This window comes from Drosophila elegans, unplaced genomic scaffold (genome assembly GCF_018152505.1).
Source record: "Drosophila elegans isolate 14027-0461.03 unplaced genomic scaffold, ASM1815250v1 contig_349, whole genome shotgun sequence".
In the NCBI taxonomy this organism is placed as follows: Eukaryota; Metazoa; Arthropoda; class Insecta; order Diptera; family Drosophilidae; genus Drosophila; species Drosophila elegans.
Genome location: NW_024545729.1, coordinates 670,151 through 694,320, shown reverse-complemented (window position 1 = coordinate 694,320; position 24,170 = coordinate 670,151). Strand labels below are relative to the sequence as shown.

Sequence of the window (24,170 nt, the reverse complement as noted above, 5' to 3'; positions counted from 1 at the left end):
TGTGGGGTAGTTCTGCCTTTTCTTGAGCATCGAAGAAGCAGAAATGCATCGCACTGAGCAGCACAATATGTGGCGATGTTGGCAACCACAAAAGAAACCATTTTAAACAAATTTATTAATAAAACTGAAATGTTTGTTGGTCTTCACCAGTATTAATATATGGCGACAATTTAAGCGCAATTAATCTTGTAAAGAATCCAATTTTTATGCAAGAAGCAAGCACATAGATACTAAGTATCATCACATAAGGAAATGTTATGAAGAAAAACGTATTGATTTAATATATTGTCCAACGAATAAAATGGAACCACACATATAAACAAAGAATTTACAAAAGAAAAATCATGTGAAACGTACAAGATTCCTTGGTCTACATGTAATGTAAACTTGCCAGTATTGAAGAGGAGCGCGGATTTGGCCGTTCTAGCAAGAGATTATATGTACGGCAACCCTGCCTAGCTTAGATTGTTCTTTCTTCTACTTCATAACAAAATGTAGCTAATAAACTCGAATACCAAGTGGTTTTATTTTACTTATCTTTCACGAGCTAATATTCCACCACGCGTTTTAACCTCCAAATAAAAAAACACTTTAGGGTTTTCCTTTGAAAGGGTGCAATGGGAAGGGAAATGAAACTGAAAATTATGCCTGGCGCGTGCCAGGGTTTATCCGACCATAACAATGACTTGTAATCAGCATTCGTTGCGAGCAGACGCGTTTTTCATTTCGTTATGATTCCATTTACGTGCTCTGATTGCAATGTTGCCGTTAAGCCTGCTCAGCTTCGCGGTTTTGAGGCGGTTCGATGTTCATCGTTTTGTCATCGCACTTTCCACACTTCTTGTGTTGATTTGCCTAAAGAGGCAATAAAATTGCTAACCAACATGCCGAATCTATTATGGCAATGTGATAGCTGCGTAGTGAGCAAGGATTCGCACTTAAAAACAAACGAGATCATTGAGGAACTTCTTGAACTTAAAAGCCTTTACATGCATTTAAATACAAAGTTTCAAATCGCTTTTCCCGAATCTGTGGAGGCCCCGGCTAATGTTAACACCAACAAACGGAAGAAGGAAAAAGTTGCTAGCAAACCTTCGGCTTCATCTACTTCCCATCATATCAATCACGTTGTGTCAGACCATAACCCTCCCACATATGGCTTTCAGGTGGTCTCCTAGAAAAGTAAGAAGAATCGTAACAACAAGAGGCGTATTATTGGTTCGGCGCTCGCTTGTGACCAACTTGTAGTATCGCCGAGCAAACTATTTTTGCATACTGGCAAATTCGCTGTAAACACAAAGACAGAGGCGCAAAGTAAATTCGGACAGCATATCATGCTATGCATTAACAAAAAAAGATGTAGATCTTAGCACTCTGAAGTTATTACCTTTAAGCAGTATTGTCAGGCTGTCTTCAGTGGTGATTTCTGGCCATAATCAGTTAAGATGAGCCGATTCATTCACATTATGTACATCTACCCCTGCCAAGCTTCCATCAAAAAACCCCCAGTAATCGACGTCACTGCGGTTTACTTTCGTGCATCATTTATAACTGCAGTTCTCAACTTCATCACCAACAACAAATGCATAAGCTGGTGCTTAAGCCGCTCTCCCTCTACATCGTTCTTTCGAATCAAGGCGGGCAGCCGCAGCTGTTTTCGCAACAACAGCAATACGGCGATCTCTTCGGAGTTTCGCTCTCTCATCACCATGCAGCTTCATACACTCAATCGCTTTTGACGGCCGTTTTTCTGATGTACCCAGTGCATATGATAGTAGCGCGCTCCTCATATTGGCGCTCTATCCACCTCCTGCTGCCTCGCCGCTTCGCCTTACTCATGGATGGCTGAGCGATTGCGTTGAATTATCACTCTCTTCGCACCTATAATTGCAACAACAACTACTACTACTACCGATTCTGGAAGTATCTGCAAGTTCTTCTACGATTGTGCAAATAGATTAGCCTGACACCGAGAAACTTGAATATTTTACACACTCCAGCTGGATTCCTTTTAGTTGCCAGTTTTCATTTCTCGAAAGACAAGCACATCCACCGTTATCTTCGAAATGACCATGTCCCTCAACATTTCAAAACTTTCAGCCCCTAGGGACATGTTAACAAATGAGAAGAGGAATGGGTTAAGAATGCATTCTTGTTAAACTCTGTTGTTGGAATCGAACCAATTCGATGGTTTTCGTCTATCCAACACACATGTTTTGTAAGACGATAGTTTGTTTGAGAGTCCGAGTTGGCCTAATTTTTTAATGAAGTGAACTTTGCCAAAGACCTTATAAAGGTATGTTCGCCTTCTTGGTCACCGTGTGTCCTAGCTTTTCACTACTGCCACTTTTTAATAAGAAGACATTTCTAATTTTATTATAAATCTTATTTTATTTTCTAATCGTGTATACCAAGACTTATGTGTTAACTTTTATCGAAATGTTATAGATAAGGAAATATATAAATAGATTTATGTACACAAAATGATATAACTTTTAGGTTTGAGCTCTCGAGTGTTTCATTTATAATTTATTTAAATTTACACTACAAATGAATAAAATATTATAATACGTTTTGAATATAAAACATTAACAATTTAATAAAAAAGAAAACAATTAATCCGATTTAAATGTATAAATCAATATTATTTTTTGCCTGTCACAATACAAAAAAGTTGGTTTTCCCGAAATACTTTAAAGCAAACCCATTATAAATATACTATCGGTGTTTTAAACGCTATGTCGATTCATAGCTCGTCAGCAAGGCAGCATCAACAGGCTCTAAGCAACTGGGACACGTTAGACTTCTTAACAACCAATCGTCTATACATTTGACATGATAAATATGCATGCAAGGAAGATAGCGCACAGCTTCATCAACACAAAATTCAGCCATGCAAATTACACACTCCCGTGCTTTTTTCGAGCTCCCGTCATATATTCCAATAGGTAAATGTTGCATTAATCCAATACGCTTAGCAATCTTCACTTCATTTTCGTCGGAAAGTTGACGATTAATAGAAGATGGTGGGTGAGTCACGGATGCCGAGGACGTGGGGTAAGACACTTGTTGATACTGCTCGTCCTGCTGAAATAAAAATTAAGATGAAAGTAAGGTTTATTAAGTAATAAAAAAAGTAACATGAATTTAGAAGAGTTTCCCAAATACAAATGTAGTAACCAACAAACTTGGATGTATACTGTGGATGGTGCGGCACTTTTTGGAAAGGTTTTTAAAGTCTAAATTGTTAAGAAACTACTCACGTCAGGACTCAACCCTATTCAATGCTACTGGTTATGATTCGTAGACGATCAGTACAAATAAGAGACCCTTACCAAATCCAGCCGTCCTATTGGGGCACAATATCACGTTAATGTAATAGTTTGAGTTACAATGATTCAAACTAAGATAATATGGTTCCTTGTAATTCTTTTGGATATTGAGACCCAGTAACTCACAAAAAAACGTTCTGACGTTCTGTATATCAACATGCAGATCAGATAAAATATCAAACAAGAAAGGAAGCAAACTTCGGCAGGCCGAAGTTCATATACCCTTGCAGCTATTGCAAAAATTAAAAATTAAACAAAAACGATTTTAATATAATTAAAATTATAATTCTGAACTGTCAAATTATTAATAAGCAAAAAAGAATTTTTGAAAAATAAATACAAAATAGAAAAGTAAGATTTTTTGTAAATTTATTTTTTTTACATATTTTTATTGTTCCTATGGGAGCTTTATGTTATAGTCGACCGATTTTGATGAAATTTAAACCGTAATTTTGAAATATTACTATTACTAAAAAAAAAATTAAAAACAGAAAAGTTATAATTTTTTTTATTTATTTTCCCGATTGTGCCTATGGGAGCTATATGCTATAGTCGTGCGATCCGGCTCGTTCCGACTTATGTACTACCTGCAATAGAAAGACAACGTTTGGGAAAGTTTCATGCAGATAGCTTTAAAACGTAGAGACTAGTTTGCGTAGAAACGAACGGACAGACAGACAGACGGACATGGCTTGATCGACTCTCCTAGTGATGCTGATCAAGAATATATATACTTAAAAGGGTCGGAAATGTCTCCTTGACTGCGTTGCAAACTTCTGACTGAAATTATAATTCCCTTTGCAAGGATATAAAAATTGTCAGCTGTTTTTTCAAGTGTGAGTTCTACAAAATTTTTCTTTTCTTTGCCCTTCTGCTGCTGCTTGGTAGAGAAATCGAAAGAACTGTAAGCGGCAGATGAAGGTGCTGCACGCTCTTAGCTTCTAGTTTTGTCTACGCAGTTCGACAGATGGCGCCACCTAAATATTGATTGTTCTGTAGGGGGAATACTAAGTTTGAAGTTTTTTGGCTGAGTAACGGGTATCTAATAGTCGGGAAACTCGACTATAGCGTCCTCTCTTTGTTTTTTAAAATTAAATTTAATTTATGACGTATTATTATAAAGCCCAACTGGAAAATCAAAGAATAAATAAAATTCTTACTTAAAAATGGTATCCCTATTGTAAGGGATTTTAGCCGTATATTTTAGAATAAAAACACCATTAATTTTAAAATGTATTTTTCAGAAGAAGGCGACTTTCTCGTTTTAAAGTTTATTTTAGTGAGGCTAAGGTTTTTAGTCAGGTTTAGAACTTCTAAGCAAAATATTTTCATATGGTAACAGTGGCCGTTGACTTTCTTTTATTTTTTCTTTCGACTAAGCCATATGTCTTTCGTACTCAAACTTTAAACGCCTTTAGCTCGAAATTCCATCTGATCTACTATTCCGTCTTCATTCAAATTGTTTCATTCAGTAAAGACCTGGCTATTTATTGTATGGTAATATTCAATAACGATTGAAGCTGTGAGTTTAAAAAAAACGATTAAAAAACAAAAAATCACAATATTAATAATATTGGTGCGCATTGTCACTACATGTCCTGTCGTCCATAGCAAACACTTTCTTTTTTTTACTTAATGAGTATCTAGTACAATAGATGTTTGGAAAACCACGCTCGCGAACGTTATAGAAACATAAGATCTATATTCAAACCCTGATTATGGTGAGAAAGGACTAGGTCTCTCCATGGTGTCGCAGATCTCTGACTAAAATTATAATATACTTTTGCAACGAAATACAATTACTTACTTTTATACTTATATATACTCGTACTTACATGATATAATGGCTGTGTTCCGATGGTTTGCCCGCTAAAACTCTCATTGCCTCGTAAAAGTGAAATGTCGTCTGAAGTGCTAATTTTCAAGCAATTTCCCATTTTATCCGTTCTAGAAAGATTTAACTGAAAAATATATACATTAAGATGGGGCACATTTTTAATAATGTAGATAGAACAATTTTTATCAATCGAGAATCGCATCATGGACATGATATAAAAAGTATAAATATCTTCGAATATTCGACAAAAATTAATGTTGTATCACCGTAGTAAAGTATTGTTTTATACAACTTGTGTTGTGTTTTTACGGAACTTTTATAAGAAGTACAATTGCAACACTTTTTATCAGAAAAAGCTTGACTCCAAATACATTACATTCTTGGTCAGTACTAGCATCATCATTCAAATCTCTTGAAATACTTTTCGCCTTTGGTAGAAAAATGATTCTATCAATCACTTGAAAATAGATAAATTATTCCAGACAACTTGATTTAGAAAAGAAGCATTTTAAAGCTGTTGTTGTAATGTAAATGGGGTTTTAAACTATCTTCTTACATGAATTTCAAATTATCGGAGTGGTAGATCTCTAACCTGATCCAAGTTACTTTAGGCGTGCCACAGGAAAGCCACCTTGGCCCATTTCTTTTTAGTTTATTTATTAACGATCTTCCTTCAGTCTTGACAAAGTCGTGCGTCCTTAAGTCATGCCTGCAATACTGCTATATTTTCCACATGTTGTTGTGAAAATCGATTGAACTTAAATAGCGCTAAATGCAAAATAATTGTCATTCTGTGGGTTGGCACTGTATGCCACGTATACTTTGGGTGGGTGTGAGTTGACTAGAATTAGACAAATTGATGAATTTGACGTCCTTCTGGACCATCCATAATGAATAAAGCCAGGGGAGGGCTTGGATTTATAAAAAGATGATCAAAGGAAGTCGATGATCCGTATGTCACAAAGACCTTATTTATTTCAATAGTCCAATCCTAAACTACTGCTCACCAGTTTGGCGTCCCAAATATGGTGTGCATATAGACCAAATGGATTTTGTGCAAAAAACTTTTTAATATTTGCTCTACAGGACTTAACTGGGATACAAACCTTGTCTTACCATCTTACTCTAGTAGACTTCTCCTAATAAATTTACCATCTCTAACCAACCTTAGAATGTTGCTTGGTATTACTTTTATTTGTAAAGTTATACAGGGGGATGTGGAGAGTACCGAACTACTGGCCTACTACATATCTCAATGCCTAATCGTATCATTACAAACTATTTTCTTCTTATTTTGAAACATTGTAGATCAAACTATGTTATATAAAACTAGAAAAAAAGGCATATGTTCACAGCTTTTAACAATTATTTCTTTGAAAACTATAAGACAACGACGTCCGATCGGCAAGCGCTTTTACCCTGATCAAAGTTTGGGTAAATAAATAAGACTTGGAAAAATTGGACGTATGCATAAAAAAAAGGATTTGGAAAGATATATGTCATTAGCTTGTATACATATTGCGTGCGGTAAGCAATGTAAATTCCACCATCAAGGAATAGCCGGGAGATTTTTCGCACTGCAAAACCTTACGGAACATTTTTGAAAGAGGTGATTGATGGTGGATGGTTTTCTGTGGGACTAGGCCATTACCCTTCATTTCTGAAATTCATCATTATCAGTATTTAATCAGCGACGAAGGCAGAGCTGACCTCTCAGACAACAGTCATAGCAAACTCAAAAAGAAATTAACCCATACTCTCTCAATCTCTCATTTAAAATAAAAAATTCTTTTTAACGGTTCAAAGAAGCCAATGCAAGTGACTATTTTTTTGTACGGTGCCGCCAAGGACAAGTGCTATGCCAACCATCCAAGCAACCAGAGACGATAACCGACTTAAAGCACGAGATTAAAGTCGACATTGAGGCCGTTGAGGATCCTACTATCGACAACGTGGTGAAAATTTGACTGATATATTAATTAATTTATTTGAATAGCCATTTTAAAAAGAAAACGCTATCATCGATAAGCCAACCTGTACCAAAAATCAAAATTTTTTCAAAAACTTTTGAACGGAGCATCGAAGTTGGGTGTCATTCGACGCGTGTTTCAACATAAATGCAACGAGCCTAACAGCTCCAATTTTCTAAATTGGTATTTTTTTTTACTAAACCGAATGATTTTTCCTAAAGTCTTGTTATGCAATCCCGTTAATTAAAGCAGTACCTTTCGAGTGATATAAATTTTATACTCCGATCGAACCATAACAGCCGATTTTAAATTCAGCGGCTCCTAAAATGCGAGACGTCACTATGTGTACTGCGGTCCACAATGATTGATGAAACTTAACTACGACTACTATATCATACAACTCCCTTAAAAACAGGGCTGTGAACCCATTTCAATTTGGCTAAGGTTCGGTTCGAGGTTCGAATCTAAACAATTGACAAGGTTCGGGCTTACGAACCGGTTTGTCGATATGCTGGAACAGGGTTCAGTTCCGCACAGGGGTTAAACAAAAAAAATATTTTTAAATTAAATAATAATGACAATTGTATTTTTATTGATAATCGTAAATACCTTTACATTAAGTATTATAAGAAAAGTCAATTGCTAAACTGGTTTTTTTATGTAACGTTTACATGGACACTTAAAGATGTTAAAAAAATAGATTTTCTTTAGCATTCCGTATGCAAAATAGTGCATGTCTTACTGTATTAGGCAACGATAAAAATTATAAAATAACTTAATTGAAATTTGTCAAATACATGAAGTTTAGTGTATTGCTCTGTATTTTGTACATTATTTCTTTTAGTTATTATAAGAAAACAAAATCCCCTCTTAACAAGATAAAACTTTGGTACGATCGCACATTCAACATACAATTTTGATATTAAATTTTGTTACCGAAATGGTTAAACATTTGACTGAATAAATACACTTTTTAAATGTTCGTCTCGCTTTAACAAAGAAATTAAGCTTTTTGTCTGATATGACCTTTTTCATTACAGCGTGCCGGTTAAAAAAAAAATATTAAATATGAACCCACAATTAAAAATTAAAAAAAAATTTGTTGGCAATAAGAATACAAAAAATAATTCTCAAAATAAATCGTCGCTAAAGCTTATGAGAGAGACAAATAACCAAGCGAGAGCCAAATAAACGGAGAACACTTTTCGACAGTGCCTTTTTGCACATCGGTACTCAGATCAGCTGAAAAAATACTAGAAATGTGCACAGCGTTGCCAGACGTCTGGGATGAACTTTCAATGAATGTTTGTCAGGCCCTGTAAACTTTGGTGTTCTTGGATTTTATCTTGCAAGCAAAAGGAGGGAAAAACGACAAAAAACATGAAAAAACCGCGTATCTCCACCATTCCAATAACAAATTTAACTCTACCGTCGTTTATATTCAACATCTTCAAGTTTGCTTTCTCAAATTAATTTGTATATCAACAAGCCCAGCTAATTAACAGTATACTCCGGTGAATCTAAAAACTTCGATCTCACTAGAAAGAATAAAGTTTTTTCGATGGCGAAACTGTTCGTCGATCTGAGTACTTAGGTAGTAGGCTTAAATTCTAAAATTATAAGAGGTTGGCAAAAATGGGCATTATTTATTTTTTCAAAAAAACTAATTTTAAGTGGTGGGCAAACGATTTTTGTTAAAAAAAAGAAAAAAAAGTAATTTTTAAGAGAGGGTCATACGCTTTTTGTTAAAAAAAAATATATATATATTTTTAAGAAGTGGGCAAACAATTTTTTTTTAGATTATAAAATTTTAAGAGGTGGACAAATGATTTTTGTCGAAATATAGGTAATTTTTATAAGGTGGGCAAACGTCTTTTGTCAAAAAACATTTTTAGAAGTAGTGGGCAAACGACTGTTTAAAAATTCTTAAATTTTAAGAGGTGGGCAAACATGGAAAGTTTTTATTTTTCGATAAAACTATTACTATAAAAGTTTAAATTTTTATAAAGTTTTTACTTCTTAAAAATTGTAAAAGGTGGTCAAAAAATTATCTTGTGATAAAAAAAATTTTTAAAGTCAACTTTTTGGTTTTTGTAAATTTTTGAACATCCCATATTTTCAAAACAGGTCGGGGAAAAAAAATTAATTGGTGGCAAAAATAAGCAAACGGTTCCGCTTTTCAAATTTCAAAAATTCGATTTTAGTCGACAAAACTTCTTTGAGCTCATCTTCTGTGTTTATTTTTATTTGCATACACATGTAAAACGACTCCGGAGGTACCAACAACGAAACATTTTAAAACTGCCATATGAACGATCGAAAAGTTATTTAATGTACATATGTATGTATGTCATTTTATTTTAAAGCCAATATAGTCGCTTTAAAGAACATAGCAATTGTGTTAGAGATGCTAGAGTATATCAACATTGGCTTTCTGAAAATATATTTTTCTTTCTTTGTTGACATTAATTTTGAAACTTGATGTTATACACGAATGGCATATAAACGCAGTACTTATTTACTATTAGTTAAAAGGCAATTCACCCATGTCAATTAAACTTACGTTGTATTATTAAACGTAGTGTAAGCTATATATCGAGTATTTACTTATTTAAGAATATATGTCCGAAATCAACAATGTTATCTTTATAAGTATGACCGTAATCATAATAATACCACAAAATGCATTTTTGGACAAGAGTTCCAAAAAATATTGGTGGTATTCCTTAAACTGTGAAGTGTGTAGCCAAATCGACGAAACCCGTTCATATAAGAAAAAGCAAGAGGCAAGTAACTGGCGGACACTATTCAAAGAGACTTTTTACCTAACTAAGATCGACGAAATATGTAAATGCCCAAAATTACTTGAACGTTCGATATAGCATAGTCCCACAGTCCCACAAATTTTGAGAAATGTGAAACTCCGATTTCCACAGAGCACATCAACCTTCCACCTTCCGATTTCAGCTGATCTGAACAGCTGTACTCGTCAAAACATAAACAAATTCAATAGTTTAACCATCAATGTTTATATTTTGACGAGCCTCAGCTGTTAAGATCAGCTGAAATCGGAAGGTTGAAGGTGGATGTGCTCTGTGGAAGAGTTTCCAGAGTTTCACTTTATTTCAAAAATCCTAAAGGTTTTTCAGGGATGAACTGCGTGGAAAGAGGGCTGCACTGCACAAACATCGGCTTACTATTGCATAAATTAGTCCGTCAAAGTCCGTTAAATTTTAACGTCGGACTAACAGGGAAGTTTTTGGAACGGCAAAACCATATGGACCATCCCTTCAACAGATGGTGGAAGCTGGTTGGATCTCTGTGGAAATACCCTATTACTGGCAAATTTTCGAAACGGTAAAACCTTAAGCTTATTTCGTTCAACGGATGGGTTGGGATTTTTGATGGATGGTCGACTGGTGTTCCCATAGAGCCACCATCCGCCATTTTTTATGAGGGTTCTTTAACTCCATCAAACTCTTTTAGAAGTCTTTTTGCCGGCTTTTATTATATTTGAATGATATTTGTTAGTGGATAAATGGATATACAATGGCTTATAGCAAACTCCCACAGAACCCATCCAAGCGAAACGGTTGGAATTTTCGATGGATGCTGTACTGGTGTTTCCACAGAGCCACCATCAACTTTCTACCATCCATGGCCATACAAATTCAAATTCTTTCGTTCCAACAAAGAAACATAAACAAAGATGGTGGACTTGTTGACTTTGTTTATGTGTTGACGAGCCACAGCTGTTCAGATCAGCTGAAATCGGAAGGTGGAAGGTTGATGTGCTCTGTGGAAATCAAAGTTTCACATTTGTTCAAAATTCCGACCGTTTCCAACGGATGGACTGTGTGGAAAGAGGGCATTACTTACTTTTCTGGATGTGGGAATAGGGTATAACGCTCCAAAGTGACATGTCGCGCTGTGGCAATGTGACGATACTTAAGAGATTTAAAAATACGTCAGGAACTGTCCTCTCTAATTATAAATTGAGTTGGCAAAACATGTAAACCTTGGTTGTATTATGCCCATTTAAACCAAATTGGGCAATCATGGCTGAGGAAACTTTTATTCTCATTTTATTAGTTTTGGTTATGCTTGTTGGCTCATACTTGGCCGGTAGCATTCCGATGCTGATGAAGTTGAGTGAGGTTGGTACCTATACAGAGACATTTAGGAAAATAAATTTACTTTCAATTATACAGTGGCTAGCAGCTTATTTCTACATGTCTTAAAAAATGTATCTTCTGTTATGTATTTTAAATTGATTAAATGTTGTGCAGTTGTAGGCTACAGGTTGCCATAACTTTATTTAAAATTGAAGGAAAATTGTAGACAATATCATACAAATGAAAATCTCTTTAAATACTCTTCAAACCGAAGTTAGAAAATATGCATAGATACCTATAGAATGCAAGAAAAATAAAATGTAATTTAACGTTTTAATTAGGCATTGGTGTATGGAAAGCTATACAGCGGTACCTGTTTGCGATGAAACATAAGTTTGTATGGCTGTTTCACTCAAGAGTACCCAAATATTGCAGAAAAGTACAAGAAGTTTTAGAAGTTGAAACTTGTGATCCTGTGTAATTTGATTAGTTTTTTATAGGCTTCTAAGCAGTTGAATTAAGCTATGAGCCATTGTTCGCATTAATATTTTTTGACACTGTATATTAATTTAAGGAAAAACTTAAATGTGTCACTGTGCTTGGCGCTGGCTTATTAGTTGGTACTGCTTTGGCTGTAATTATACCGGAAGGTATTCGTTCGCTATATGATGGTAGTGGACGCCAACATCTGACACCTGGCCCGGAGCTTCAAGATTACTCACAAACTATTGGACTTTCTCTTGTGCTTGGTTTTGTCTTTATGATGTTGGTGGACGTATCACAAAGAAAGAGCAATATTGGAGGAGACAAGAAAAATGGTGCCACGCTTACCCTTGGATTGGTAGTTCATGCTGCAGGTACATATTTTGTTTTTATGATTTCATTGAAGATAGAGGCTTCTAAAATCATTGCATTTTGAATTTTTTGCAGCTGACGGGGTGGCTTTGGGAGCAGCAGCCACAACAAGCCATCAGGACGTAGAGATAATTGTATTTTTAGCTATAATGCTTCATAAGGCGCCAGCAGCGTTTGGCTTAGTTACTTTCCTATTGCACGAGAAAGTGGACAGACAACAAATTCGTCGACATCTAGCCGTGTTTTCCTTATCGGCACCCCTTTTAACAGTTCTAACGTATTTTGGTATCGGCCAAGAACAGAAGGAAACGTTAAATTCAGTTAATGCTACTGGCATTGCTATGCTATTTTCGGCCGGAACTTTTTTGTACGTTGCCACCGTGCATGTTCTGCCAGAACTCACTCAGGGAGGGTGCGATTCCCATGATTATCGTTTACTAGAGGAATCTCGAGATATTGCTACTAATGATACAAATGCAGGCAACAGTATACAATCCTTAAAATATAGTGAATTGGTCATTTTAATATGTGGGGCGCTGCTGCCACTTATCATAACATTTGGACATAAGCATTAGGATAAGCATACCCACATTCCTGATAAAAAAATGTAAAGGTTAAGGGAGAATATGCAATATAATTTGTGTTTTAATTGTAAAGCAGGTAACATAATAAATAATTTTTTCATTGATGGGTTGGTTGGACTATTTTAGTATACACCTGAACAAAAACAAGGCACAAAGCTGTACCCACTAGCCAGTCGGTTTTTTAACTCGAAAACAAATAGACGAACCAATAAACCAAATGAGAGTTAAAAGCCCTTAGATTATGGTTTAAGTTTTTTAAGAAAGTTGAAAACAGTTAATAATTTCTTAAACTTCTCTCCTATGAAAATAATCGACGTTCATCTGCGCTTTGTTATCCGCATTAAAATTGTTTTTAATATCAGATCAAAAACTTTTTTTATCATTATTTTTTAAAAAATATTTGAAAGTAATATACTTATAATTTGTCCCATTTAGTTTATAGTATAAGGTCAAGTAAAAAGTAATAAAACTCAAAGCTTTTTTTTATAGTTAGAATTTATTGGTTTATTTCAAATAGGCATCATTTTTTTCTATAATCGATTGGCATTTTGATGGTAACCTTATGATATTTTATGATTTTTTTTGCAAAAAACTGATCCAGTCGGTTTTCACAATCCTCTCATGTAGCTAATTTGACACTATCCAAATCGTCCGACATTGATCGGAAAAGGTGGTAGTAACTTGGTGCGTTGTTCGGGCTATAAAGTGGATGCACAGAAACTCCCATCCAAGCTCTCGAAGCTTCTGGCGAGTCTCTATTGACGTGAAAACAATTCCTTTCCTATTGTCCAAAGCGGGGCGCTTCTGGGTAATTGCCTCCTTCAGACAGTCCAATTGTTGACAGTACAAAACCGAATTAAGTGTTTTTCCATAGGAGAGCAGTTCATAGTAGATAATTCCTTGCCAATCCCACCGAACACACAGCAAATGCTTTCTGGCCGTCATTCCTGGGTTAGCCACCGCCTGGGCCGGCTCATCCTTCGTCGTAAGTGACCCACTTTTCATCACCAGTCACCATCCGCTTCAGAAACGGGCCTGTTTTGTTGCGATTCAGCAGCGATTCGCAGATCAAAATGCGGTCCAAAAAGTTTTTTTGATAGCTCATGTGGCACTCATAAATCGAGCTTTTTTGTGTATCCTAACAAAGTCTGGTTCCAAACTGTTTTTTGAATGACGGTCAGACTCAACGATTTCCATTATTGATCATCGAAATTCCCAGAACAAAATCGACGAAACCAGAATTGTGCATGGTTGGCAGTTACAGTATTAGGGCCATATTCTCTATTTACATTTTCAGCTGACTGGCTTGCGTTATCGCCTTTGTCCAAAAATATTGTAAAATATAGCGACTTTTTCTTTGCTGGTCTCCATATTTATCGAGCTCTCAAAGCGTTTGTGTTATCGATCACAAAACTTTTCTAAGAAGCTTTTTAAAGTATTGCTCAAATTTCAAACGCCCCCTACTTAACTTAAATCGGACTTATACGACGCGAGTTCTTTTGTTTAAATAATAGATTACTTTTTACTTTAATTTGCCCCATAGGTTTTGCACCATAGGTTTATAGAAACTACCTTATTTGAAAGAATCTTATAATATTTATAATAATATTTATTATTTGTAAATTTCTTTTACTTTATTTTTAAATACAGTTGCGCTCCTAATTGTTTTAAGGTCGTGTGGTAGACGGTTCCATAATCGGATTGCATTGACGTAGAACTGCCTCTCCGAGCAGAGAGATCGACTGCGAGGGCATATATAATTATTAGTTCGTTGAGATATGCATAGATACGTTGGTTCGGGTTTGGTCACAATTTTACAGAAGTAATTTATTGACTTATATTTAATCCATGAGTTTAAATTTAGGTCAAGAATTTTATTAGTTAGGTGTGATACATGGTCAAATCTCTTTTTAAACTAAGCACATAACGAACAATTGAGTTAAATGCTAATGTTATTTTGCTCATATCTCGCGAGTCGCAATGACGAAATATTTCAACACAGTAGAATAGTGTACGAACGAGGATGGCTTTGGCGATTAGCAGCTTGTATCTACTGACAGGAATAATTTTGTATCGGAAAGTTTACGTATCCTGCCATATGTTTCTATGTGCTTGCTCCAAAACAATGTGTTACTGAATGTAATTCCCAAATTTACTGCGTGTTCTACGTATTCAATAAGTGTATTGTTTATAAATAAATTCCGTACGGTTGAAGTTACAACGGGTCTTTTGCCGATGACAATACATTTAGATTTTTTTGGGTTTATCCCCAAGCCATTTTCTTTTGCCCATTTCTCAATTACAGATAACATTTTGTTGTTTCAACTGACTCATACACTCATTTCCTTAAGTGGACTACTTACATTGGTTTATACGTCATCAAAGTATAAATGCACTTCACAATCGGACATGACACTTGGTAAGTCGTTTACATAGAGTGCGAACAATAGAGGGCCAAGTACGGATCCCTGTAAAATTCCTCTTGTCACATGCTTAAAATTGCCTGTTGGACAACTAAGACCTAATCAACCTGATTGCAGTGCTTGAAAAATTGAAATGATTTTTTAGTTTAGTACCAAGAATGTTGTGACTCACAGAATCGAAGACCTTGCTATGTTATGTTAGTTAGTTGTTATGTTAGTTATGTCAATTATGGCCGTGATATAACTTCTTCTTTTACGAAACCCTGACTGTTTATTGTGCAGTAAAGAGTTGCTTTCTAGGAAACATTAAATCTGTACAGACAAAAGGTTTTCAATAACTTTGGAAGGAAAAGGGAGGATGGAAATTGGTCTATAGTCATTGTTGGCCTTTGGTATCGGAATTATTTTTGCTCTTTTCCATACCTTCGGAAAAGAAGAAGTACTTAAAGAAGTGTTGAAGATGGAGGTTATACAAATATGGGAAATATAAACGGTAGTAATATTTTTAAAAACTTTCGGCTAATAGTGTGTTGACCTTTAACACTGGACTTTACTTAAAGAATACAAGCAAGGACATCACATTGACTTACGCACATGAAGCTAAAACTATTATCACAGTGTGTTCTGGGATTCAGGTACATCGATGGATGAAAACTTGTGGTTAAGTTCTTCAGCATTGATAGTTTGATCAGTTTTTTGGGTGGCCTAACCAATTCCTAAGCTATTCAATTCTTTTCACTTATGTTTCATGGAGGTACAGTTGTTAAATTTGTTTTTATAATGATCCCTTATAGCAGAGCGTATCTTCTTGGTTAAATTGTTTATGAAAATAGTTAGTACTGTATCGCTTCTATTTAAAGTAAGCGGTATCGCGATTATAAATGAGGTTTATAATTACATGATTTAACTAAGGGTTAATGGCACAAACTTCTCAAATAGGTACTTTTTATACTCATGCAGAGGGTATTATAATTTCAGTCAGAAGTTTGCAACGCAGTGAAGAAGACAACTCCGACCCATTAAAGTATATATATTCTTGATCAGCATCACTAGGAGAGTCGATCTAGCCATGTCCGTCTATCCGTCCGTTTCTACGCAAACTAATCTATCAGTTTTAAGGCTATCTGAATGAAACTTTCCCAAAAATTTTTTTCCTATGGCAAGTAGTATACAAGTCGGAACGAGCCGGATCGGACGACCATAGCTTATAGCTCCCATAGGAACAATCGGAAAAATAAATGAAACAAAATTATAACTTTGGTGTTTTTAATTTTTTTTTTAGTTCTTCGAGAAATAGTAATGATTAACTATTTCAGAATTACGGTTTAAATTTCATCAAAATTGGACGACTATATCATATAGCTCCCATAGGAACAATCGGGAAAAAAATACAAAAAAAATTATAGCTGCTGCTTTTAAAATTTTTTTTTTAGTTGTTCGACATATAGTATTGGTTAAATATTTTGGAATTACGGTTTAAATTTCATCAAAATCGGACGACTATATCATATAGAAATAATAAAAATATATAAAATAATTATCTAAAAATGTTTAATTCTTGCAATAGCTTCAAGGGTATATGAAATTCGGCTTGCCGACGTTTGTTTTCTTTCCCACGTAACACATTTTCAGCAGCTGAATTGCTAAAGACTTAGACATTTTAATTTGTATGGAGCAGATTTCAGGTTGTCGTTTAGGGATTTATGTTTGCTTATGACTACAGAGTGACCAAACTGAAAATATCAGAAGTAAATAATAAATCGCTTATGCGATAATTCGGTTAAGAAATATATATTTATTTATTTTTATGAAAAATATTTATATGCCGTTGTTTTGACATGTTTAGCATTCCTAATAAAGATCTATTGATAGGCATTGAAAATAGGAAGGAAAACCTACAATGTTTTGAAAACAACTTTTTTTGAGTTTTAATCCCAAAATAAAAATAACACGAATAAAACTCATAGTTCTTTAAGTTTGAAGACCTTTTACATTTGGTTTTAGAACTTCTAATTTTATTTGTAACGATTTCGGTATATAGTATATATATAACTTTTTACATTTGGCCAACCTAATCATCAAAGCTAGACGAAAGCAAGAAATTAGCTGCTAGTTCTTCATCCTTTTCACACGCGAAGTAAGCTTGCAGTACAAGTGCCTCTGGGAATCCAAGTGCTTTTAGCTATAGTTGAAATATAAATATCACTTTTGAAACAATATAGTGCTTTTTATAAATACCCGTTCTATTGCGTCCTGGTCTTGTGGGTTAAGACGAATGGTTGAGACTCCTGAAGATTGTTCAATGTCGTCGTTTTCCGCAGCATTGTCTCCTCTTTGCAACACACTTGAGCCTGCGGTTGATCTTTGTGCAGCAACAGCTCCTTCCAACTCTGACGAAAATAGGCTTCCAATCTGAGCAGAAGTCGGCTGCGTACGAGCATTTGAAGCTCGTGGTACAGTATCATTTGATTCTGAGTCACTTTCAATGGGTTGATTTAGCATATTAAGAAACGCATCCTGGTTCTCCGAAATTAGTTGTAAAAGAGCCGGATTTGTCTGACCAATCTGATTGTGGAAAATTGTTGTCATATCTGTTAAGATTTAATATTGTACTCACCTGCTGCAAAACTGCATGTAAAAGATGAGGATTTTGATATATTAAAGACCGCATTTGAAGAAACTGTGGTTGGCTTCGTAAAAACTCGAAAGGATCTGAAACAAACACAAAGAAAAATTGTAATAACCATAAAGGTAATAACTAACTACACTGGAAAATAACTTTTCAAAAGCTGTTACTCAGCTAACAAGTTTCTAAATAAATAAGACCGCAGAAAAAAATCGGATTTTACGAGGCGCCATGTGCCCCAACTTAATAAACGAGAATGGAAGCTATTTTGGGGAGCAAAAGTTAAACTACCTTGCAGAATAGTGTGTTTATGTTACGATTGCAAGAGTTTTAAACTGCGGGAATGTACTGCATACCAACCAAAATGTACTTTATGTTACCCGATCGTTCCTATGGCTGCTACAGTATATAAATATGGCCGGTCACATAGTTTCTCATATTAAGAATTCTTGGTTGATTTATTTTTTTCTTTATTTGCTAACAACTTCTACCAAGCCTACGAAATGAAGCTGCAGTTTGATGATATAGATTTTTAAATTTTTATTTACCAAAGGTAAATAGATTAATTAGATTAGTTTAAAAGTAAATTTACTATTTGTAATTATAAGCCCTGTACTAGTATTCACTTTCGAATGATCCACACACACGGTTTCGAATTTCCCAGACCAGGTCTTAAATTCCCTCCCTTATTTCCATGTTACCTTCTGAGCGAAACCTCACAGAATCTTTCCTCCTGTTATTTGGCTGATGATTCAGTTCCACAAGTAATTAATTGTTAAACATTTTTTGTGATAAGTTACATGCAAATTATATTTAAGTAATATTCGTCGTTAATGTATAATAAAATTGGTTAATAACATTTTTGGATTTTTATAAATTATTTTGTCGTTGGACCCCAAAATTAGTTTGATTTTCGGAAATCCGAACCCGCCGGTTCTACTTCCCGAACGAGTTTGAGAGGGACAATTCAAGGGTTGTCATAGTTCGAAAAAAACTATTTTCTTGATTAAAGTTTAATTTAATAGAGTTGTTGCTCTTATTACCGATTAATTTAATGTGCTAATTGTGCGAAACGTGTTGTGTTACTTCCTTTTTCATCGCGTTTGGCAACTCTGGTCCTTAACACAACTTGAGAAAAATTCACAACACTGCCTCCAGAATAGCTAATAACAATTACAAACATTTTAAAATATAATACATTCTCATAACACGCATAACTCTTTGCCTGTAGCGGCCATTTGCCAGTCAGCTTGTTTTGAATGGGAAAAATTCAGTGGAAATTCCCCAATTTATGATAAGAAATAAACAATCGATAAAAGAATACCTGGATATTTCAACAGTACAAACTAAAGTTAGTCTTAAAAAAAATTACATTTATTTGCGTGTAAGTTTAAAAATATTGAAGCTCTGATGATTTGCTCAATTGTATATTATCGTTTTCCGATTTTAATAAACTTAAAAGCATAAAAGAATTAAAAAAAAAAAAACAAAATAGAAAAGTTACATCTAAAAAAAATGTTTATAAATTTTTATTATTTCCATGGGAGCTATATGATATAGTCGTCCGATAATGAAATTTAAACCGTAATTCTGAAATATTAAACCATTACTATTTGTCGAAGAACTAAAAAAAATTTAAAAACAGCAAAGTTATAATTTTTTAAAATTTATTTTTCCGACTATGCTATAGTCGTCCGATCCGGCTCGATCCGACTTATATACTACCTGCAATAGAAAGACAACTTTTAGGAAAGTTTAATGCAGATAGCTTTAAAACTGAGAGACTAGTTTGCATATAAACGGACGGACAGACGGACATGGTTAGATCGACTCGCCTAGTGATGTTGATCAAGAATATATATACTTTATAGGGTCGGAGATGACTCCTTCACTGCGTTGCAAACTTCTGACTGAAATTAGAATACCCACTGCAAGGGTATAAAAATTAATAAACAAAGTTTTAATTTTCTTACTTACGGGAACCAAAAGTCTTATTTATTCCTAAAGCGGGGAGAGCTTCCTACTTCTACACTGGCTAGAGAGCCAAATTAAAAAGCCAAAAACAATATGCTCTAGCTGTGGAGGGTTCCTTTTGTGATAGTTTTAGATCGAACACAAAACACAGCGAGGTAAAAAAGCTGTATCGATCGCTCAAAATACAAAATATTTGAAATCAAATTTTATAACGAAAAAATATTAGGCGTTAGGTTAAATAAATACTCTTTTATTACATTTCTCCTTCATCCCGCTTTAACAAAAATGTCAGCTTTTTGTCTTCGCAAGAAATTGTTTATTGCAGTGTTTCGAATAACAAAATTTAAGCTTTTCTATCCGATTTCCCGCTTAAGAGGGTCTTCTACTCTTGAGGCGAGAAATTGAGTGATTATTTCGGGAATTTATTCCTAAAGTTTTGAAATTTTTTTTTTGTTACTTAAATTTACATGTTTTGACTTGTCAATTTGGTTTTTAAGCTTGAAAAAAAATATCCAGAACCTTGTAATGTGCTTTTCAGCACATTAAAAATTTTCGGTCAGGATTTTTTACGCCAATTTCGATGTCAACGGCGAAACGACTTACGTTATAAGTCAATCAACCTTATCATAATGTAAGATATGTTTTTTTATCTTTAAACATTGCCCTTAATATATATGACTTCACTTTTATGTGCATTTCCGAAAAAAAAAAAACACAAAAAACCATACTGGATACAAAAAATAAAATGGCATGAAAACAGGTGAAGAGTTATTTACACAAAAAAATGGTACCATACAAAAAAATTTGAGTGACATTTTTTTAGTCAGGAAGTCCATTTGCATCGGAAAGTCAAGGATTGATCTCTGGAGAATTTCATCGATTTAAATTTGTAAACCAGTTTTATTTGTTGAATAACTTATAAAGAAAGCATTGGAGTCATAGCAAATTGCGCTTCTTTCGACGCGTATTTACAACGGCCCAACCGCTTAAATTTTCTAAATTTTCATTTCTTTAGTTCTGCGGCTTTATATGTATAGTAGTCTTTTTAGAACACTCTCTTTGTGAGCAACGTCACTACATGCAGTGCCGTCCAAACAACCAAGATATAACTATTGGCCATCAAAACAAGATGGGGGATGTTACCACAGATCGTCAACTGGACCTAGACAGCGATAGAAAAAAACATCCTTCTCCACGGATTATTAATATGGTAACCAAAAACAACTTAATAAGTTACAACTGATGGCTCTTCGCCGCACCCCAAAGGATGCGCCAGCTGGTATTTTAAACCATTCTAGTATGAACATAGCCGACATGGGTTGGGCTAGACAGCGGCGGTTCAGTGCCAAGCCTAGGATTCCGAAGTAAAACCAACACAACCAATATAACTTTACTAAGAACAGCAGTATATCAGCCTAATATGAGTTCCCAAGGCATCGTAGGCCACTGTATATATTGGCAAGGCACGACACTATCATTTAGCCAGACAAGGAGAACTGGTGTACCGATGGCCATTTGCAAGCTTAATATTAAAAGCCACTACAAAGAGTATGTTTACCTGAATTGGATTCTGATGGACGATCGGCAGATGGTGCAGACACATTTTGTGGTCCGGAAGCAATTACACTAGGAGTTGATGGGTCATCAACTACGTTAAATATGGCTTCTTCCTCCACTGGTAAGCCATTAATGAGGTACTCAACGGCTCTTTCTGGGTTATTATAGCTGGCGGCCATCGCACGCTCCACCTGCTCCCGTGGGTAGCCCATTTCCACCATTGACAAAACGGTTTGATTATACTCGTCTCCCATAAGCAAGTTGGATTCAGCGCGGGATTGTAAAGATGCATTCGCTAACTCGCCAACCAAGTCGTTACTAGATATAGGTCTTGGAACAGTTGTCTCATTTGGAACAACTAATGGTAACTCTTCCGCATTCGTAGTAGCAGGGGGGCTACTAGTACTGACTTTCTCGGGAGCTAAGGTATCCTTTGAAGAGTTGGTGCTTGTCATTTTGTCAGATTCCTTTGTGCGATTTTGATTGGGTTTTGAACCGGATGCATCGCGAGTCAACATTACGACTATGAACTTTTTTTCATCAACATTGTATGATCCAACAGTACGTTCATCCGTTAGTATAACGCCAGCATAAATAAGCTTTTGCTTCTCGGCCACATACTCTGCACCGCGCTCGTCGTATATTTTCTTCTTAAGCTCCAAAACCTTTAAAAAATATTATTTTATTAAGAGACCACAAACCATTTTATGCACCATTGCATATATGTACATATGTATATCTTTACATATATTTATAACACGTACCGTTTTTTCCGGTGCAAACTCAATTGTAAAAGTTTGCTGTTGTAGGTTTTTAACTGTGATAATCATATTGGGTTTTAGACAAAAACAAAACTTAATTAAATATACATATGCATATGTAGCCTTTTTCCTAGTTTTTTAATATTGTACGCGCAAATATGATTTGTCATCAGAGTGACCGCATTTGGACTGTCGAAATATACTGGTATTCAAATTATAATATTTAATACCCTTTTTACACCGCCATGAATTGTGTTTAAATAACTTTCTATGGTACTTACACAACGCCCTTCTGACACAGTTGGGATTTTTGACAAATGTGAAACTCCAATTGTTATCGAATGGTGGATGGAGGAAGTGCCAGTGGAAATCGGACTCATATTTATTGAAAATCCCGACTGTTTTTCAAGGATGGACTTACCACCGCATAAATAAGTCTATCTAAGTCCGCCAAATTTAGATGGCGGTGGATGGATTTCTGTGGGAAGAGGCTATAAAGAGGTTGCTGCGGAAAATTGTTGCGACCCATTCACATAGGCTCCCGCTGTTGCAAATGCGGCCTAGATTAAGTAAACCAGAGGTGCCCGGCCCGTGCACACGGAAAACATTTGGAGATGTGTGGGCCCTCACATAAGGTAAGCTTGCTGGTCACATGGCGCTCAATGGCCTACTCCCAGAGAGCACCATCCACCATTTTTTTGAAAGATGATCAATAAGATTCTGCAATGCCCACAATTTCCCGATTATTCCTTGACGGTGGAATTTACTTTGCTAATAGCCAATCCACATAACAGTATTTTTTTAAGGAAACGATTAGAAAACGATATAAAAGTGAAAGTCCAATTCACACTGTCTACAGTCAATTTCTTCTACTTCCGAGTGCTCAGAAAACAAGTGAAATTTAACCAAAAATTAGTAAATAATGGAACATTTATGTTATGGCTACTATTTCGTCCAAAATAATAATAAAATCCCATAAATTTTTCAACATTATTTAATAATTTTTGGTTGAATTTTACTTTGTTTTGAGGACTCGGAAGAAGATGACTTTGACGGTGGCAGTGTGAATTAGCGTTTTACTTTTTCACGCTTCCCCAGTCAGCAATTTGAATACGGAGTAGACATAAGCCATTACTTAAAAGTTCAGAAAAATTTAACCACAATCCATAGCATAAAAAAAGTTTCTGACTTTTGACGGATTGTGAAAGGTGGCTCTGTGTGAACATCAGTCCATTATCCACAAAAAAATTCCAACCGTTTCTCTTAGATGGGCTCTGTTGGACTGGGCTATAACACTAACAATTTTTAGTTATTTGGCAAGGCAACAACAATTTCATTGGTTTTTTTTTGCAATGCATATATCAGTGGTTATCACGGCAGAGGGTAAAGTCTTTTTGGCTAAACGGCAGCAGATGCTTAATAGTGAGATCGACGAACAGTTTCGCCTGCGGAAAACCTGTATTCTTTCTAGTGTGACCAAAGTTTACAGAGTTCATGGGATTCCGTGTGCTTCGGTCAATCACCTGGGCTTGTTGACAAACCGAAAACAATTCAATTTTTTTAATTACAATATTTCCAGAGACTCATTCAACACTTTAATAATGGAAGCGACCTTAATAATTCATCGACCTGTGTTAATATCAGAGTTAACTCAATAACTCCAAAAGGAAATAATTCCCTACAGCATTACAAAGGCCAACTGAAGTTTTGTAATGACCCAACCGCATATGATTATGATAAATAAACGCTTTTCTAAGCATAGTTTCACACCATATCAAACTATCATTTGAGACATTTATAATATTTTTCTAAGCTGTTTTGGTTTTTCAAAATTGATTTTAATATTTCCCCATGAAGTTGTACTGTTCCCAAAACTTTATTGTCTTAAGTTTAATAAAATGACAGGGTCTATTTAGGATTTGCTTTGAATATAGTACATGTCTGTAGACAAAGATGTTTAAGCATTGGGAGGTTATCCATGAGCCCCTTCCACAGACTTATAAGTTACGGCCATGTGTACTTGTGTATATCGCATAGTCAAATTGTTAATTGTCAATTGTTAAATAAAAACAAATTTTTTTGTGCTCTGTGGAAACCGGAGCTTGACATTTGTTGAAAATTCAGGGATGGTTGAGT

At 35.2% G+C, this 24,170-nt stretch overlaps 3 protein-coding genes and 1 long non-coding RNA gene across 5 annotated transcripts; 2 read left to right on the top strand and 2 right to left on the bottom strand.

The window, feature by feature from the left end:
- Positions 1–2,493: 2,493 nt before the first annotated feature.
- Positions 2,494–9,792, bottom strand: LOC108145333 (RING finger protein 11). 2 transcript variants are annotated; one of them, XM_017270718.2, is made up of 3 exons: positions 9,703–9,792; positions 5,168–5,293; positions 2,494–3,087 (listed from the first exon to the last, which is right to left on the bottom strand). In XM_017270718.2, the coding sequence occupies exons 2-3, from the start codon at positions 5,267–5,269 to the stop codon at positions 2,737–2,739; spliced, it is 453 nt and encodes a 150-aa protein (XP_017126207.1). In that variant the 5' UTR covers positions 5,270–5,293; positions 9,703–9,792; the 3' UTR covers positions 2,494–2,736. The 2 variants fall into 2 exon arrangements, with proteins under 2 accessions (XP_017126207.1, XP_017126210.1); XM_017270721.2 differs by having other exon boundaries at positions 2,494–3,084.
- Positions 9,793–11,102: 1,310 nt separating this feature from the next.
- On the top strand, positions 11,103–12,797 carry LOC108145324 (zinc transporter ZIP9-B). Its single transcript, XM_017270702.2, has 3 exons — positions 11,103–11,296; positions 11,829–12,111; positions 12,185–12,797. Exons 1-3 carry the CDS (start codon positions 11,198–11,200, stop codon positions 12,682–12,684), a joined length of 882 nt encoding a protein of 293 aa, XP_017126191.1. The 5' UTR covers positions 11,103–11,197; the 3' UTR covers positions 12,685–12,797.
- Positions 12,798–17,086: 4,289 nt separating this feature from the next.
- Positions 17,087–22,213, bottom strand: LOC108145335 (UV excision repair protein RAD23 homolog A). Its single transcript, XM_017270722.2, has 5 exons — positions 22,038–22,213; positions 21,275–21,938; positions 17,734–17,828; positions 17,355–17,681; positions 17,087–17,298 (listed from the first exon to the last, which is right to left on the bottom strand). Exons 1-5 carry the CDS (start codon positions 22,101–22,103, stop codon positions 17,188–17,190), a joined length of 1,263 nt encoding a protein of 420 aa, XP_017126211.1. The 5' UTR covers positions 22,104–22,213; the 3' UTR covers positions 17,087–17,187.
- Positions 22,214–22,391: 178 nt separating this feature from the next.
- On the top strand, positions 22,392–23,808 carry LOC121467291. Its single transcript, XR_005977425.1, has 2 exons — positions 22,392–22,669; positions 23,614–23,808. It is a non-coding gene; the product is annotated as an uncharacterized LOC121467291 (long non-coding RNA).
- The last annotated feature ends 362 nt before the right edge of the window (positions 23,809–24,170 follow it).